This window comes from Hypanus sabinus, chromosome 20, assembly GCF_030144855.1.
Source record: "Hypanus sabinus isolate sHypSab1 chromosome 20, sHypSab1.hap1, whole genome shotgun sequence".
In the NCBI taxonomy this organism is placed as follows: domain Eukaryota; kingdom Metazoa; phylum Chordata; class Chondrichthyes; order Myliobatiformes; family Dasyatidae; genus Hypanus; species Hypanus sabinus.
The window spans coordinates 68648534-68662834 of NC_082725.1; the positions used below are offsets into that span (position 1 = coordinate 68648534).

The window sequence follows — 14301 nt, forward strand, 5'->3', positions numbered from 1 at the left end:
GGAAAAGGATAGATCTAGGTCCACAGATTGAGATTGTAAATTAGAGAAAGGCCAATTTTGATGGTATCAGAAAGTATCTGGCAAGTCTGGATTGAGACAGGTTGCTTTCCGGCAAAAGTGGGAGGCCTTCAAAAGTGAAATGTTCAGAGAACAGAGTCTGTATGTTCCTGTAAGAATAAAAGGCAAGGTTAACACATTTAAAGAATCTTAGTTTTTGTGAGATATTAAGGCCCTGGTTAAGAGAAAGAAGGAGGTCTGTAGCGGGTATAGGCGGGCAGGAACAAATGAGGTACGAAAGGAGTATAAGAAATGCAAGGGAACACTTAAGAAAAAATCAGGAGGTTGCTCTAACAGTCAAGGTGAAGGAGAATCCTAAGGGTTTCTACAGATATATTGAGAGCAAAAGGATAGCAAGGGAAGGCTGCTGGAAGCTCAGAGTGGTAACTTACGTGTTGTAGCGGTGCGCTACATGCAGCGCTAAAATTACAACACGGAGTCGGTAACTGCAGTCGAAGGAAAAAACTTTATTCGAAATCCTCAGCCTCACTTTTAAGCCTCCCTCAACCTGCCCCCCGTGGCGCAGAGGCTCCAAAGCTCTGTGCTCGCAAACCCCCGTAGGCTATCTAATTGTGAGCCGGTTCGGATGTGCCAGGAAATGGGTTGCAACATAACTCCCCCCCAGAACTGGCGATACACCCCCCCAATGTCCACAGTCCGGGCCGGAACCTGCTTGGGAGGTCGGCCTCTGCGCCGAGGTGCCGGAAACTCGGCCGGTTGCGCCAGGTCCACATGGGCCGGCTTGAGGCGGTCCACCGTGAAAACCTCCACTTTCCCCCCAACGTCCAGCACGAACGTGGACCCATTGTTCCGGAGCACCATAAACGGCCCCTCGTATGGACACTGCAGCGGTGGCCGATGCCCGCCCCTTCATACAAACACAAACTTACAGTTCTGCAGGTCTTTGGGTACGCAGGTCGGGTTCCGCCCGTGCTGTGAAGTGGGTATGGGGGCCAGGTTACCGAGCTTCTCGCGTAGTCTGCCCAGGACTGCTACTGGATCTTCCTCTTGCCCCCGTGGGGCTGGTAGGAACTCCCCGGGGACGACCAGGGGCGCGCCGTATACCAACTCGGCTGACGAGGCGTGCAGGTCGTCCTTGGACACTGTGCGGATGCCGAGTAGGACCCAGGGAAGCTCGTCCGCCCAGTTGGCTCCTCGCAGGCGGGCCGTGAGGGCCGACTTCAGGTGACGGTGGAAACGCTCCACTAGCCCGTTCGACTGTGGGTGGTAGGCAGTGGTGTGGTACAGCTGAGTCCCCAAAAGGCTGGCCATAGCTGACCACAGGCTGGAGGTGAACTGGGCACCTCTGTCGGAGGTCATGTGGGTCGGTACACCAAAGTGAGATATCCAGGTGGTGATCAGGGCTTGGGAGCAAGATTCAGAGGTGGTGTCGGTGAGCGGGACCGCCTCTGGCCATCTTGTGAACCGGTCCACAATAGTCAGGAGGTAACGCGCTCCGCGCGACACTGGCAGGGGGCCCACGATATCCACATGAATGTGGTCGAAACGCTGGTGGGCGGGATGGAATTGCTGCGGTGGGGCTTTGGTGTGCCGCTGCACCTTGGCCGTCTGGCAGTGCATGCACGTTTTGGCCCATTCACTGACCTGTTTGCAGAGTCCGTGCCAAATGAACCTGCTGGAAACCATCCGGACAGTTGTCCGGATGGAGGGATGCGCCAAGTTATGAATGGAGTCGAAAACACGGCGCCGCCAGGCTGTCGGGACGACGGGACGGGGCTGGCCGGTGGCGACGTCACAGAGTAGGGTCCTCTCACCCGGGCCTACGGGGAGGTCCTGGAGCTGCAAACCGGAGACTGCGGTTCTGTAACTCGGAATCTCCTCATCTGCCTGCTGTGCCTCTGCCAGTGCCTCAAAGTCTACCCCTTGGGAAAGGGCATGAACGGTAGGGCGAGAGAGCGCATCCGCCATGACATTGTCCTTACCCGAGACGTGCCGGACATCCATCGTGTATTCAGAGATGTAGGACAGGTGGCGTTGCTGGCGGGACGACCAGGGGTCGGACGCTGTCGTAAACGCAAAGGTAAGCGGTTTGTGGTCCGTGAACGCGGTGAAGGGCCGACCTTCTAGGAAGTACCTGAAATGCCGGATTGCCAGGTAGAGCGCCAACAGTTCCCGGTCGAAAGCACTGTACTTGAGCTCGGGTGGCCGCAGGTGTTTGCTGAAAAACGCCAGGGGTTGCCAGCAACCTGCGATGAGTTGCTCCAGCACCCCACCGACTGCCGTGTTAGATGCGTCCACTGTGAGGGCGGTACTAGGATGTACTAGCATTGCGGCGTCCGCCAAAGCTTCCTTCGTTTGAATGAAAGCGGCGGCGGACTCCTCGTCCCAGGTAATGTCCTTGCTCGGACCCGACATCAGGGCGAACAGGGGGTGCATGATCCGGGCAGCTGAAGGGAGGAAGTGGTGGTAGAAATTGACCATACCTACGAATTCCTGAAGGCCTTTGATAGTGGTGGGTCGAGGGAAGTGGCGGACCGCATCTACCTTAGCGGGCAGAGGGGTTGCCCCGTCTTTAGTAATCCTGTGGCCCAGGAAGTCAATGGTATCGAGTCCGAACTGGCATTTGGCGGGGTTGATTGTAAGACTGTACTCACTCAGTCGGGCGCAGAGTTGACGGAGGTGGGACAGATGCTCCTGACGACTGCTGCTGGCTATGAGGATGACGTCCAAATAGATGAACGCGAAGTCCAGGTCCCGTCCCACCGTGTCCATTAACCGCTGGAACGTCTGTGCAGCATTCTTCAGACTGAACAGCATGCGGAGGAACTCGAAAAGGTCAAACGGGGTGATGAGAGCCGTTTTGGGGACGTCGTCAGGATGCATCGGGATTTGGTGGTACTCTCGGACGAGGTCTACCTTTGAGAAGATCCGTGTGCCATGCAGGTTTGCTGCAAAGTCCTGAATGTGCGGCACAGGGTAGCGGTCTGGTGTGGTAGCCTCGTTCAGCCTGCGGTAGTCGCCGCACGGTCTCCAGCCCCCCGTCGCTTTGGGCACCATGTGCAGGGGGGAGGCCCATGGGCTGTCGGACCGCCAGATGATCCCCAATTCCTCCATCCTCTGGAACTCCTCCTTTGCCAGTCGGAGCTTGTCCAGGGGAAGCCGCCGAGCGCGGGCGTGGAGGGGTGGTCCCTGGGTCGGGATGTGGTGCTGTACGCCGTGTCGGGGCATGGCCGCTATGAACTGCGGTGCCAGAACTGATGGAAAATCCGCCAGGACCCTGGTGAAGTCGTTGTCGGACAGCGTGATGGAGCCGAGGTGAGGGGCTGGCAACTGGGCTGCACCCAGGGAGAACGTCTGAAAGGTCTCGGCATGGACCAGTCTCTTCCTGGGCAGGTCGACCAGTAGGCTGTGAGCCCACAAAAAATCCGCACCCAGAAGTGGTTGGGCTACAGCGGCCAGTGTAAAGTCCCACGTGAACTGGCTGGAGCCGAACTGTAGCTGCACCTGACGGGTGCCATAGGTCCTTACTGTGCTGTCGTTCACGGCCCTCAGGGGGGGCCCCGGTGCCCTGCTGCGGGTGTCGTAACTCGTCGGAGGTAAAACGCTGATCTCGGCACCAGTGTCGACCAAAAACCGGCGTCCCGACCTTCTGTCCCACGCATACAGGAGGCTATCCCGATGGCCAGCCGCCGTAGCCATCAGCGGCGGCTGGCCCTGGCGTTTCCCGGGAACTTGCAGGGCGGCGACAACGGCGGGCTTCTGCGCCCCACCGCTGGTGGTAGAAGCACCAGTGTTCATTGGGCAGGGGGTTGGCGGGCTCTGCGGCCGGGCCTGGACTGGCTTGCTGCCGGGAGCGTGGCTGGGAGATCTGTGCGATGGACGCCCCGCTCACCTTTTTGGCGTCCCACAGCAAGTCCGCCCGGGCTGCCACCTTCCGGGGGTCACTGAAATCTGCGTCGGACAGCAGCAGGCGTATGTCCTCGGGCAGCTGCTCCAGGAATGCCTGCTCAAACATGAGGCAGGGTGTGTGTCCGTCGGCCAGAGACAACATCTCATTCATTAAAGCCGAAGGAGGTCTGTCGCCCAAGCCATCCAGGTGCAGTAAACGGGCAGCCCGCTCGCGCCGTGAGAGTCCGAAAGTCCTGAGGAGCAGGGCTTTGAATTCCATGTACTTGCCGTCTGCCGGGGGCGACTGTACGAACTCCACGACCTGGGCCGCTGTGTCCTGGTCGAGGGAGCTCACCACGTAGTAGTAACGGGTGTCTTCTGAGGTGATCTGGCAAACGTGGAATTGGGCTTCGGCTTGCTGGAACCATAGGTTCGGTCGCCGTGTCCAGAAACCCGGCAGTTTCAACGAAACCGCATGAACAGAGGCGGCATCGGTCATTTCTGGTCCAAAAATCGTTTGGACCGTCGGGGTCACCAATTGTAGCGGTGTGCTACATGCAGCGCTAAAATTACGACACGGAGTCGGTAACTGCAGTCGAAGGAAAAAACTTTATTCGAAATCCTCAGCCTCACTTTTAAGCCTCCCTCGACCTGCCCCCCGTGGCGCAGAGGCTCCAAAGCTCTGTGCTTGCAAACCCCCGTAGGCTATCTAATTGTGAGCCGGTTCGGATGTGCCAGGAAATGGGTCGCCACAGTGTCGTATTTTTTGCATTTGAATTTACTCGGGAGACTGACAGATGTGAGACAATACATAGTGAGGTCATAGACCCCATACAGATTACAGAGGAGGAGAAGATTACTGTTGTGAGGCAAATTAGTGTGGATAGTGTGTTCCCTCGGACTCTGTGGGAAGCCAATGCAGAAATTGAAGGGGCTCTGGTAGAGATATTTCTCAGCCATGGTGAGGTGCAGGAGGATTGAAGAGTAACTAATGTTGTTCTGTTGATTCAGAAAGACTCTAAGAATAAGCCAAGAAATCACAGGCTGGTGAGCCTAACATCAGTAGTAGGAAAGTTATTGGAAGGTATTCTAAGGGAATGGATTTATGAGTATTTGGACAAACAGAGATGTTTTAGGGACAGTCAGCATGGCTTTGTGTGTGTTAAGTTCTGTCTAACCAATCTTATAAAGTTGTTAAAGGAAGTTACCAGGGAAGTTGATGAAGGCAAGACAGTAGATGTTGTCTACATGGAATTTAGCAAGGCCTTTGACAAAGTCAGCTATCTACAGGAAAGATGTAAATAATTGAAAGAGTGCAGAGAAAATATACAAAGATATTCCCTGGATTTGAGGACTTGAATTATAGGAGAAAGTTGAATAGGTTAGGACTGTATTCCTTAGTACATAGAAGATTAAGGAGAGATTTGATAGAGGTATACAAAACTATGAGGGGTAGACAGAATAAATGCAAACAGGCTTTTTTCACTGAGGTTGGGTGAGACTTGAGTGGAAGGTAAAAGGGTTAAGGGAACATGAGGGGAAACTTCTTCACTCAGAGGGTGGTGAGAGTGTGGAATGAGACGCCAGAGCAAGAGGTGGATGAGAGGTTAATTTCAACATTTGATAAATTTGGATAGGTACATGGATGGAAGGAGTATGGAGGGCTATAGTCTGGGAGCAGGTTGATGAGACTAGGCAGACTAATGGTTTGGCATAGACTAGGTGGGCCAAAGGGCTTGTTTCTGCGCTGTGGTGTCCTATGACTTTATGTGACAAGGTATACTAACCATAACAGATTATAGGTCCACCCTATGTATCAACGACAGCAACTCCTCCCTTCCTGATAGGCTGAATGCCTTCTATGCACTATTTGAAGCAATAAGTGATGTGACATCGAGGAAAACACCCTCTCTCCTTGTGGAACAGGTATCGTATCCTTTCTTGCCGTAGCTGAGGTGAGGAGCACACAAAGCTGTAGGCAACATACTTCACATGTTCAGGTGCTGAGAGATTGTGCAGCACAGCTAACAGAGGTCTTAACAGATGTCTTTAAAATCTCTTTGCAATAGTCCACTGTCCCCGCAGGGTTCAAGGCAGCCACCATCATTGTGGTGCCCAAGAGAGCAACAACATCTGCCCTAAATGATTACTGCCCAGTAGCAATAATCATGAAGTGCTTTGAGTGGCTGGTAATGGATCTGTGAAGTCCCACCTTTCAGCTACATTTAACTCTCTCCAGTTTGCCTACCACTCAAACCGGTCCGCTGATAATGTCATAACCTTGGCATTCCACTCCATCCTGTTGCACCTGGAAAATGACGCCTCATGCACAAGGATGTTGTTCATTGACTTCAACTCTACTTTGGACTTCTTGATAGAAAGACCCCAGTCAGTCTGAGTTGGCAGCAACATCTCAAGCTCTATCAGGCTAAGCACTGGTGCCTCCCAGGGCTGTGTGCTCAGCCTGCTGCTGACTCACAACTGCACTGCTCAAGTTGGCTGAGGATTCAACAGAGGTTGGCCTCATCAGCATACAGAGAGGAGCTAAAAAGGCTTGTGAAATGTTGTGACTGGTGTGGAAAGAGTGAAGAGCACAAATTCCTCGATGTGCACAGAACAGATGATCTAACCTGGACCCACAATACCTCCTTATTAGTCAAGAAAGCACAGTAGCATCTACACTGAGGAGACTGAGGTGTGCAAGACATCCTGCCCTCATTCTAATAACTCTACATTAGCAACAAGGGTGTCCTGTATGGCTCAATCATTGTGTGGTACAGAAGCTGCAAGGGCATTGGACGGCGAGACTCTACAGAGGGCAGTGAAAACTGCTGAGAAGATCACTGGGCCTCGCTCCCCTGCCTTATGATTTGTGACATTTACTGGGAATGTTGTACATGAAGGGCCCTGCCACCCATTCTACAATCTCTTTGACTCACTACTGTCAGGAAGGAGACACAGGAGCCTCAAGACTAGGATTGCCAGACTGGGTAACAGCTTCTCCCCTCAGGCCATGAGACTAATGATTACCCTGCCACCACCAAGATCTCGTCACTAGCCCAGTGAGCTGTTTACTGCTTACTGTACTGTTTACTGCTTACTGTACTGTTTACCTGTGCTGCACACTTCACATGCATTTTGAATTATAATTTATTAACTAATTTTATTTGTGGTAATATTTTTATGTGCTGTGTGTGATACATGTGCACCATGGTCCAGAGGAATGTTGTTTCATTTGGTTGTATACGGTACATGTGTAGTCAGATGATAATAACTTGAAATTGAAGCAAACTAAATTTGCTGTATGACAATTTTATTTAATTCTGTGCTGTTCCCTTTGCATAAATTGCTGAAATTGCTGCTGTGTGTGATGTGACTCAGAGATATCCGACTAAAATTTATGTAAATACAATACTCATGAAAGCAGTCCCCTCATTGTTGTGCAAGGACGATGTATGAAGAGTACAGTAATCATACAGGTGAGGATCTTTTTCTAATTCCCTTTAGTCTTTTCTTTCAAATAGAGAGGCTCATAAAATATGCAGCCTTCAATTATTAAACAAATTAGCACTGATCATGACAGATGAGACAAAAGTGAACGTTTTAGAGTAACAAAAAATATTGTATGATTGAATTCCTTTTATCACCTATCTGGTATATTAATAACTCTTTTTACACAAAGCCAAGTCTTTTCTTTAAATGCTTGATATCTACTCAGTTTGAAAGCATGATGTTTCTATTGTACTCTCGGAACACGGATCTAACAAAAACATGAAAGTTGGTTGCTTTGAATTGACATGACCCATGCAGATAAGTTATAATTAAATAATTTAAAATTGTTAAAGGATGTTTTGTCTTAACTTAATTTAAAACTTGAGGATTTTGATTTTTCTACACTTCTCAAGATGAAGATTCAGTCATATATTGTATCCACTTCTTCATCTGAGCATGGTATTCACACAAGTGTTTTATTGAATTAGATGTTACTCGGACCTGAAACCTTACTCTATTTCTCTCCCCACAGGCATTCCTCGACCTGAGTGTTTCCAACCTTTTTTTTGTATTTGTTTAATTTTAAAGGAGGTTGAACTGCAAGAAAGATAGACCATGAAAATAGATGTACTAATGGAATGATAGATATTTACATGAATTTTATTCCGTCAACTCCAAGTTACATTACACAAAACGACAATGTTAGTAAAGATGAAATCTTATGCTAAGAAGTGAGAAATGTAACCATTTGGTGGGAAAAATGACAGGAGGCAATACAAACTAAAGGGAACACATGCATAGTTCATGATATGGTAAAACCGCAATGAGAAATGGATTAAAATCTATATAGGATTCTGGTCTTTATTTACGAGCTAGATTTATGAAAATTTGGAGAAACACAGTCTGATTAGGGATGGTCATCATCTTTGTGAGGCGCAGGTCATGCCTTACAAACCTGATTGAATTCATTCAGAATATTACAGAGCACATTGATGAAAGTGGAGTTAATACTGATTTTAGTAAGATGTTTGATAAGCTTCCCTGTAGTAGGGTCATTCAGAAGAACAGGAGCATGGGATCCAGGAAAACTTGGCTATGTGCTTCAGAATTGACTTGCCCATAAAAGGTGGTTGTGGATGGAGCATAGATGGAGGTCAGTGACCAGTGGTGGTCTGCAGGGATCTGATCTGGGACCTCTGCTCTTTGTCATTTTTTATAAATAACTTGCACAAGGAAGTTTGCAGATGACACAAAGTGTTGGCCATGTTGTGGGTAGTGTAGATCATCATAAATTACAACAGAACATTGATAGGATGCAGAGCTGGGCTGAGAAATGGCAGAAAAAGGTCAATCCGGAAAATCATACCCTCTAATCAAGGCAGCATCCTGATAAACATCTACTGTATATTTTTCACAAGCTCCTTCTTTTACTGGCATGACCAGAACTGCACACAATACTTCAAGTGTGGTCTGACTACAGTTTTATATACAGTATCTGCAGCATGACCTCCTTATTCTTATACTTAACACCACTACAAATGAAGGCAAGTGGTCCATACCACTTACACAGCCACTTTCAGCAAACTGTGGACCTGGAACTCAAGATCCCTCTGTCGACAGATGCTATTCAAGGGCCTACCATTAACTGTATACTTTCTCCTTTCATCTGACTTCACAAAGTACAACACCTTACATTTGACTAGATTAAACTTCATCTGCCAGTTTTCTGCCCATATCTCCTTAGTTGCTTCTTTCAATATTCAGAGATATACACTCATTGCCTACTTTATTAGGTACACCTGTACACTTGCACATTAATGAAAATATTTAATTAACCACTTATATGGCAGCAACTCATTGCATAAAAGCATGCAGACATGGTCAAGAGGTTCAGTTGTTGTTCAAACCAAATATCAGAATGGAGAAGAAATGTGATCTAAGTGACTTTGACCATGTTGGTACTAAATGGAGTGGTTTGTGTATCTCAGAAATGGCTGATCTCCTGGGATTTTCACACAGAACAGTCTCCAGAATTTACAGAGAATGGCCTGAAAAACACATCCAGTGGCAGTTCTGTGGGCAAAAATGCCTTGTTAATGAGAGAAGTCAGGAGAATAGCCAGACTGGTTCAAGCTGACAGGAAGGCGACAGTAACTGAAATAACCACGTTACAATGGTGATGTGCTGAAGAGCATCTCTGAACACACAACACATCGAACCTTGCAGTGAATGGGCTACAGCAACAGAAGACCACAGGAGTTATTGAATAAAGCGGCCACAGAGTGTATGTCATCAGGCCCTGGGGATGTATCCATCTTAATGCTTTTCAGAAGATCTTGTTTCTGAATTCTTGATCTCAAAATGTCCCAGCATTTTAGCATGCCCCACTCTGTCTCCAGTATCATTGGTAAATTCTTCTTTTTGATAAATTCCTACACAAAGTACTCATTTAGTTATTTACTCTGACTCCAAGTGCAAATACCATCCTTTGTCTTTGTCGGACCTAACCTCTCCTTGGTTATCTTTTTGTTAACAGAAGCATAAAATGCCTTGGAAAGGACATTAGGACCATTGGTATGACAACTCTGCATATGAAAGGTTAATGTATAGATAAATTGCAGAAACTGAGTGGTTCTCCTGAGAGGAGAAATGATTAGAGTGCCAGAAAGCACAATTTTAAGGCTGGAGCATCGGAATTGAGAAGAATTTTTACAACACAGAAACCAACATTTTGGCTAACCATGTACACACAACCACATTGCTCATCTACATTAATCCCATCAACCCACAATAAATTCATATTCTTCTGTGCAGTGCCTATTCAAGTGTCTATCTAAAGTTTTGTTAATTTTAATAATATCTGATTCTACCACCTCCTCTGACAGCACATTCCAGATATCATATACTTTCTGTGTGGCAAACCTACCCTTCCAATCTCCTTTAAATCATCTTCCTGTTACTTTAAACCTACACCCGCTTGTGTTTAATACCATTACCATGGAAAAAAAGATTCTATCTCTACTATCCATGCCTTTCATAATTTTATTTTACCAAGTCACTCCTTAGCCTCTTTCAGTCCAGGAAAACAAGTCCAGACTATTCTCTCTCCATAACTAAAGTACTCCAATTCGGGTAACATCCTGGTGAATCTTCTCTGACTGTCTACAGCATAATCACATCCATCCCAACTTTGGATTCAATTAGCCAACCCATGTGTCTTGACCTTCTGACCATCTGCTTTGGAAGTTGATGGGTCGGCATGGACCTGTTGAGCCTGAACGTCTGCATCTGTGCTCTATGACTCTATCATGTGGATTTCATCAAAGGCTTACTGAAATCCATGCAGACAATGTCTACTGCCAATATCCTTCTCAATAATCTCAATTTAGTGAGACAATTAGTGTTATAACATGTAATAAGGAACAGCTTTATTAAATATGTAATTAGGATTTGGATTCAGTTAAAATAGATTTAATCGCAGCATCCCAAAAGGAAATTGATTTTTGACAGAGAAAAAAAATCAGAAAAATGGGTAAAGGACAGAGAGGTGGAACTTCCTAATTGGGTTACCCTTAGAGCCTGCAGAGACCAGGCAGACAGAACAGCCTTCATCCAAGCATGATCATTTTATTTATCAAATTTCTTCTGAAAGGCATTATTGAATCTATTTCCAGCATTCCTTTAGGCCCTGCATGCTCAATATGAGACCTAGGGACAGAGTTAGGCCACTTGGCCCATCGTCTGCTCCACCATTCCATCATGGCTGATCTATTATCCCTCTTAATTCCATTCCCCTGCCTTCTTCCCGTAACCTTTGATACCCCACTGTTTAAGAAACTATCAACCTACTTCTATCTAGATGCTGTATTCCATACAAACCTATGGAACTCTATTTACTTATAAGAAACATAAATTTAAAAACTGGAAGGAATGATTTTACCTTTGAGTGATCGTTAGTAGTTCTATAATAGTTCAGTAGAGATGGAGTATTCCTCCTTATCCTGTTCAAGATTTAATGAGCAAACACGAGGAAATCTGCAGATGCTGGAAATTCAAACAACAAACACAAAATGCTGGTGGAATGCAACAGGCCAGGCAGCATCTATTGGGAGAAGCACTGTTGACATTTTGGGCCGAGACCCTTCCTCAGGATGAAATGAAAGGAAAGATACTAAGAGATTTGAAAGTAGTGGGGGGAGGGGGAAATGCAAAATGATAGGAGAAGACCGGAGGGGGTGGGATGAAGCTGAGAGCTGGAAAGGTGATTGGTGAAAGTGATAGAGAGCTGGAGAAGGGAAAAGATCATGGGACGGGAGGCCTCGGGAGGAAGAAAAGGGGAGGGGGGAGCACCAGAGGGAGATGGAGAACAGGCAGAGTGATGGGCAGAGAGAGAGAGAAAAAAACAAACAACTAAATATTGTCAGGGATAGGGTAAGAAGGGGAGGAGGGGCATTAATGGAAGTTAGAGAAGTCAATGTTCATGCCATCAGGTTGGAGGTTACCCAGCCGGTATATAAGGTGTTGTTCCTCCAATCTGAGTTTGGATTCATTTTGACAATAGAGGAGGCCATGGATAGACATATCAGAATGGGAATGGGATGTGGAATTAAAATGGTCGACAGTGCTTCTCCTTATAGATGCTGCCTGGCCTTCTGTGTTCCACCAGCATTTTGTGTGTGTTGTCAAGATTTAATGGCTGTTTTAATAAGCTGGGGCCATTGTGCCTGCACATGTTAATGTTTGTTGAACAATTAACTACTTAAAAACCACAAAATTCAACATTATAAGAAACTGTTGCTATAATAACAGACTATGTTATAAATAGAGACAAATAAATTGCTTTCGGCTCTGCTCCTGGTGTAATAATGATCCAAAATGGTCTCGCTATCATATAACTCTTACTGTAGCTGGCTTTCTGTGCAGACTAACTGAAAGGCTTTAATTCACAAAGAGCAGCACATTGCTATTTAAGATGAAAATGCATGGCCCAGAAATGATATCATGACCAAAGCAGGCCAGATATCCATTTTGGAAGTGGAACAAGACTTTGCAGAACAGAGGTGTTGAAAAAGGAATTACATTTTAGCAGGGATGAAATAACATAATTTTTGAAGGGAGGAAAATAACTGAGGTACAAAGACCATTTTGAATGCAATGCCAAGGACGTAGGGAATTGTACTCAAGGAATAGCTGCATTCAGACATGGCAAGCATGCAAAGAGAGCAAGAATTTTATAGTTTCAGGGCTAGAGCAGGATGAAGTCTTGCAGGGCAATTGTGATGTGGAATGATGTGGAGGGGTTGAAGAGAAAAAGACAAAAGCAACAGGATAGTTTAATATAATGAACTCAGTCTACTTCTTCATGAACAGCCAGGATTGGCTGTGGCGCACCTCAGCACTGGCACACCTCAGGGGTGTGTGCTTAGCCCTCTGCTCTACTCTCTGTGTACACATGATTGTGTGGCTAGGCATAGCTCAAATACTATCTATAAATTTGCCGACGATACAACCGTTGTTGGTAGAATCTCAGGTAGTGTCGAGAGGACGTACAGGAGTGAGATAATGCCAACTAGTGGAATGATGTTGCAGCAACAACCTGGTACTCAATGTCAGTAAGACGAAAGAGCTGATTGTGGACTTCAGGAAGGGTACGACAAAGGAACACAAATCAATCCTCATAGAGGGATCAGAAGTGGAGAGAGTGAGCAGCTTCAACTTCCTCAGTGTCAAGATCTCTGAGGATCTAACCCAGTCCCAATATACTGATGTAGTCATAAAGAAGGCTAGACAGTGGCTATACTTTATGAGGAGTTTGAAGTGATTTGGCATGTCAACACATACACTCAAAAACTTCTATAGTTGTACTTTGGAGATCATTCTGACAGGCTGCATCAATGATTGGTATGAAGGGTCTACTGCACAGGACTGAAAGAAGCTGCAGAAGGTTGTAGATCTAGTCAGCTCCATCTTGGGCACAAGCCTACACATTACCCAGGACATCTTTAGGGTGTGGTGTCTCAGAAAGGCAGCGTCCATTATTAAAGGCCTCCAGCACCCAGGGCATGCCCTTTTCTCACTGTTACTATCAGGTAGGAGGTACAGAAGCCTGAAGGCACACACTCAGCGATTCAGGAACAGCTTCTTCCCCTCTGCCATCTGATTCCTGAATGCACTTTGAAGCTTTGGACACTACCTCACTCTTTTTAACATGCAGTATTTCTGTTTTTGCACATTTTTTAATAATCTATTCAATATATGTAATTGATTGACTTGTTTATGTATTATTATGATTTACTTCATTTATTATTATTTTATTCTCTCTCTCTCTGCTAGATTATGTATTGCATTGAACTGCTGCTGCTAAGTTAACAAATTTCATGTCACATGCCGGTGATAATAAACCTGATTCTGATTCTGATTGAGGATGGTCAGTGACAACCATTTTGCAAGTGAGCTTGTCTCCAATAAACATGTCAGTACATTTAACCTCCTGCTCTGCCAACGGTGCAAGTAGCTTTGAAATGGGATGTACAATTATGAAGGTAAGTGCTGTGAAAAGGTTTATTTTTTGTTTATATTATTATTGTCCTCATTTTAGTATTAAATTTATATCTAACAGTTTCTTTCAAATAATATTTCAAAATGATTTAGATCTATTTGAACTGTTGTTAAATTTCTGATTATCGGAGACACTTATAAACTAACAAAGGCAATTAGGGCACTCTTGTATTTGTTGGGTTTTTTTTGCAGTCATTATCCCAGCCAAGGCTTTAAGTTAATGGATCACACGAAGCTGTATAAGTGGGAAAGTCACAGTGGATGAATATATTCATAATCTGACCCATTATAACTATCAAGAAGGCACAGCAGCGTCTACACATCTGAGGCAGGGACTGGGTATTG

At 46.2% G+C, this 14301-nt stretch overlaps 1 protein-coding gene across 11 annotated transcripts in view; it reads right to left on the bottom strand.

Annotated features, from left to right (window-relative positions):
• ulk4 (unc-51 like kinase 4) overlaps positions 1 to 14301 on the bottom strand; it is a 712463-nt gene that overhangs the window by 168759 nt on the left and 529403 nt on the right. The window contains exon 33 of one of the 11 annotated variants that reach the window (XM_059945722.1): positions 11333 to 11442. The exons of 9 other annotated variants lie outside the window; for them this stretch is intronic. In XM_059945722.1, the coding sequence (XP_059801705.1) occupies positions 11404 to 11442 (39 nt within the window). In that variant the 3' untranslated portion in view covers positions 11333 to 11403. Of the gene's footprint in view, positions 1 to 11332; positions 11443 to 11519; positions 12051 to 14301 lie in introns of those variants that run through there. One more of the 11 variants, XM_059945724.1, reaches the window with a different exon arrangement.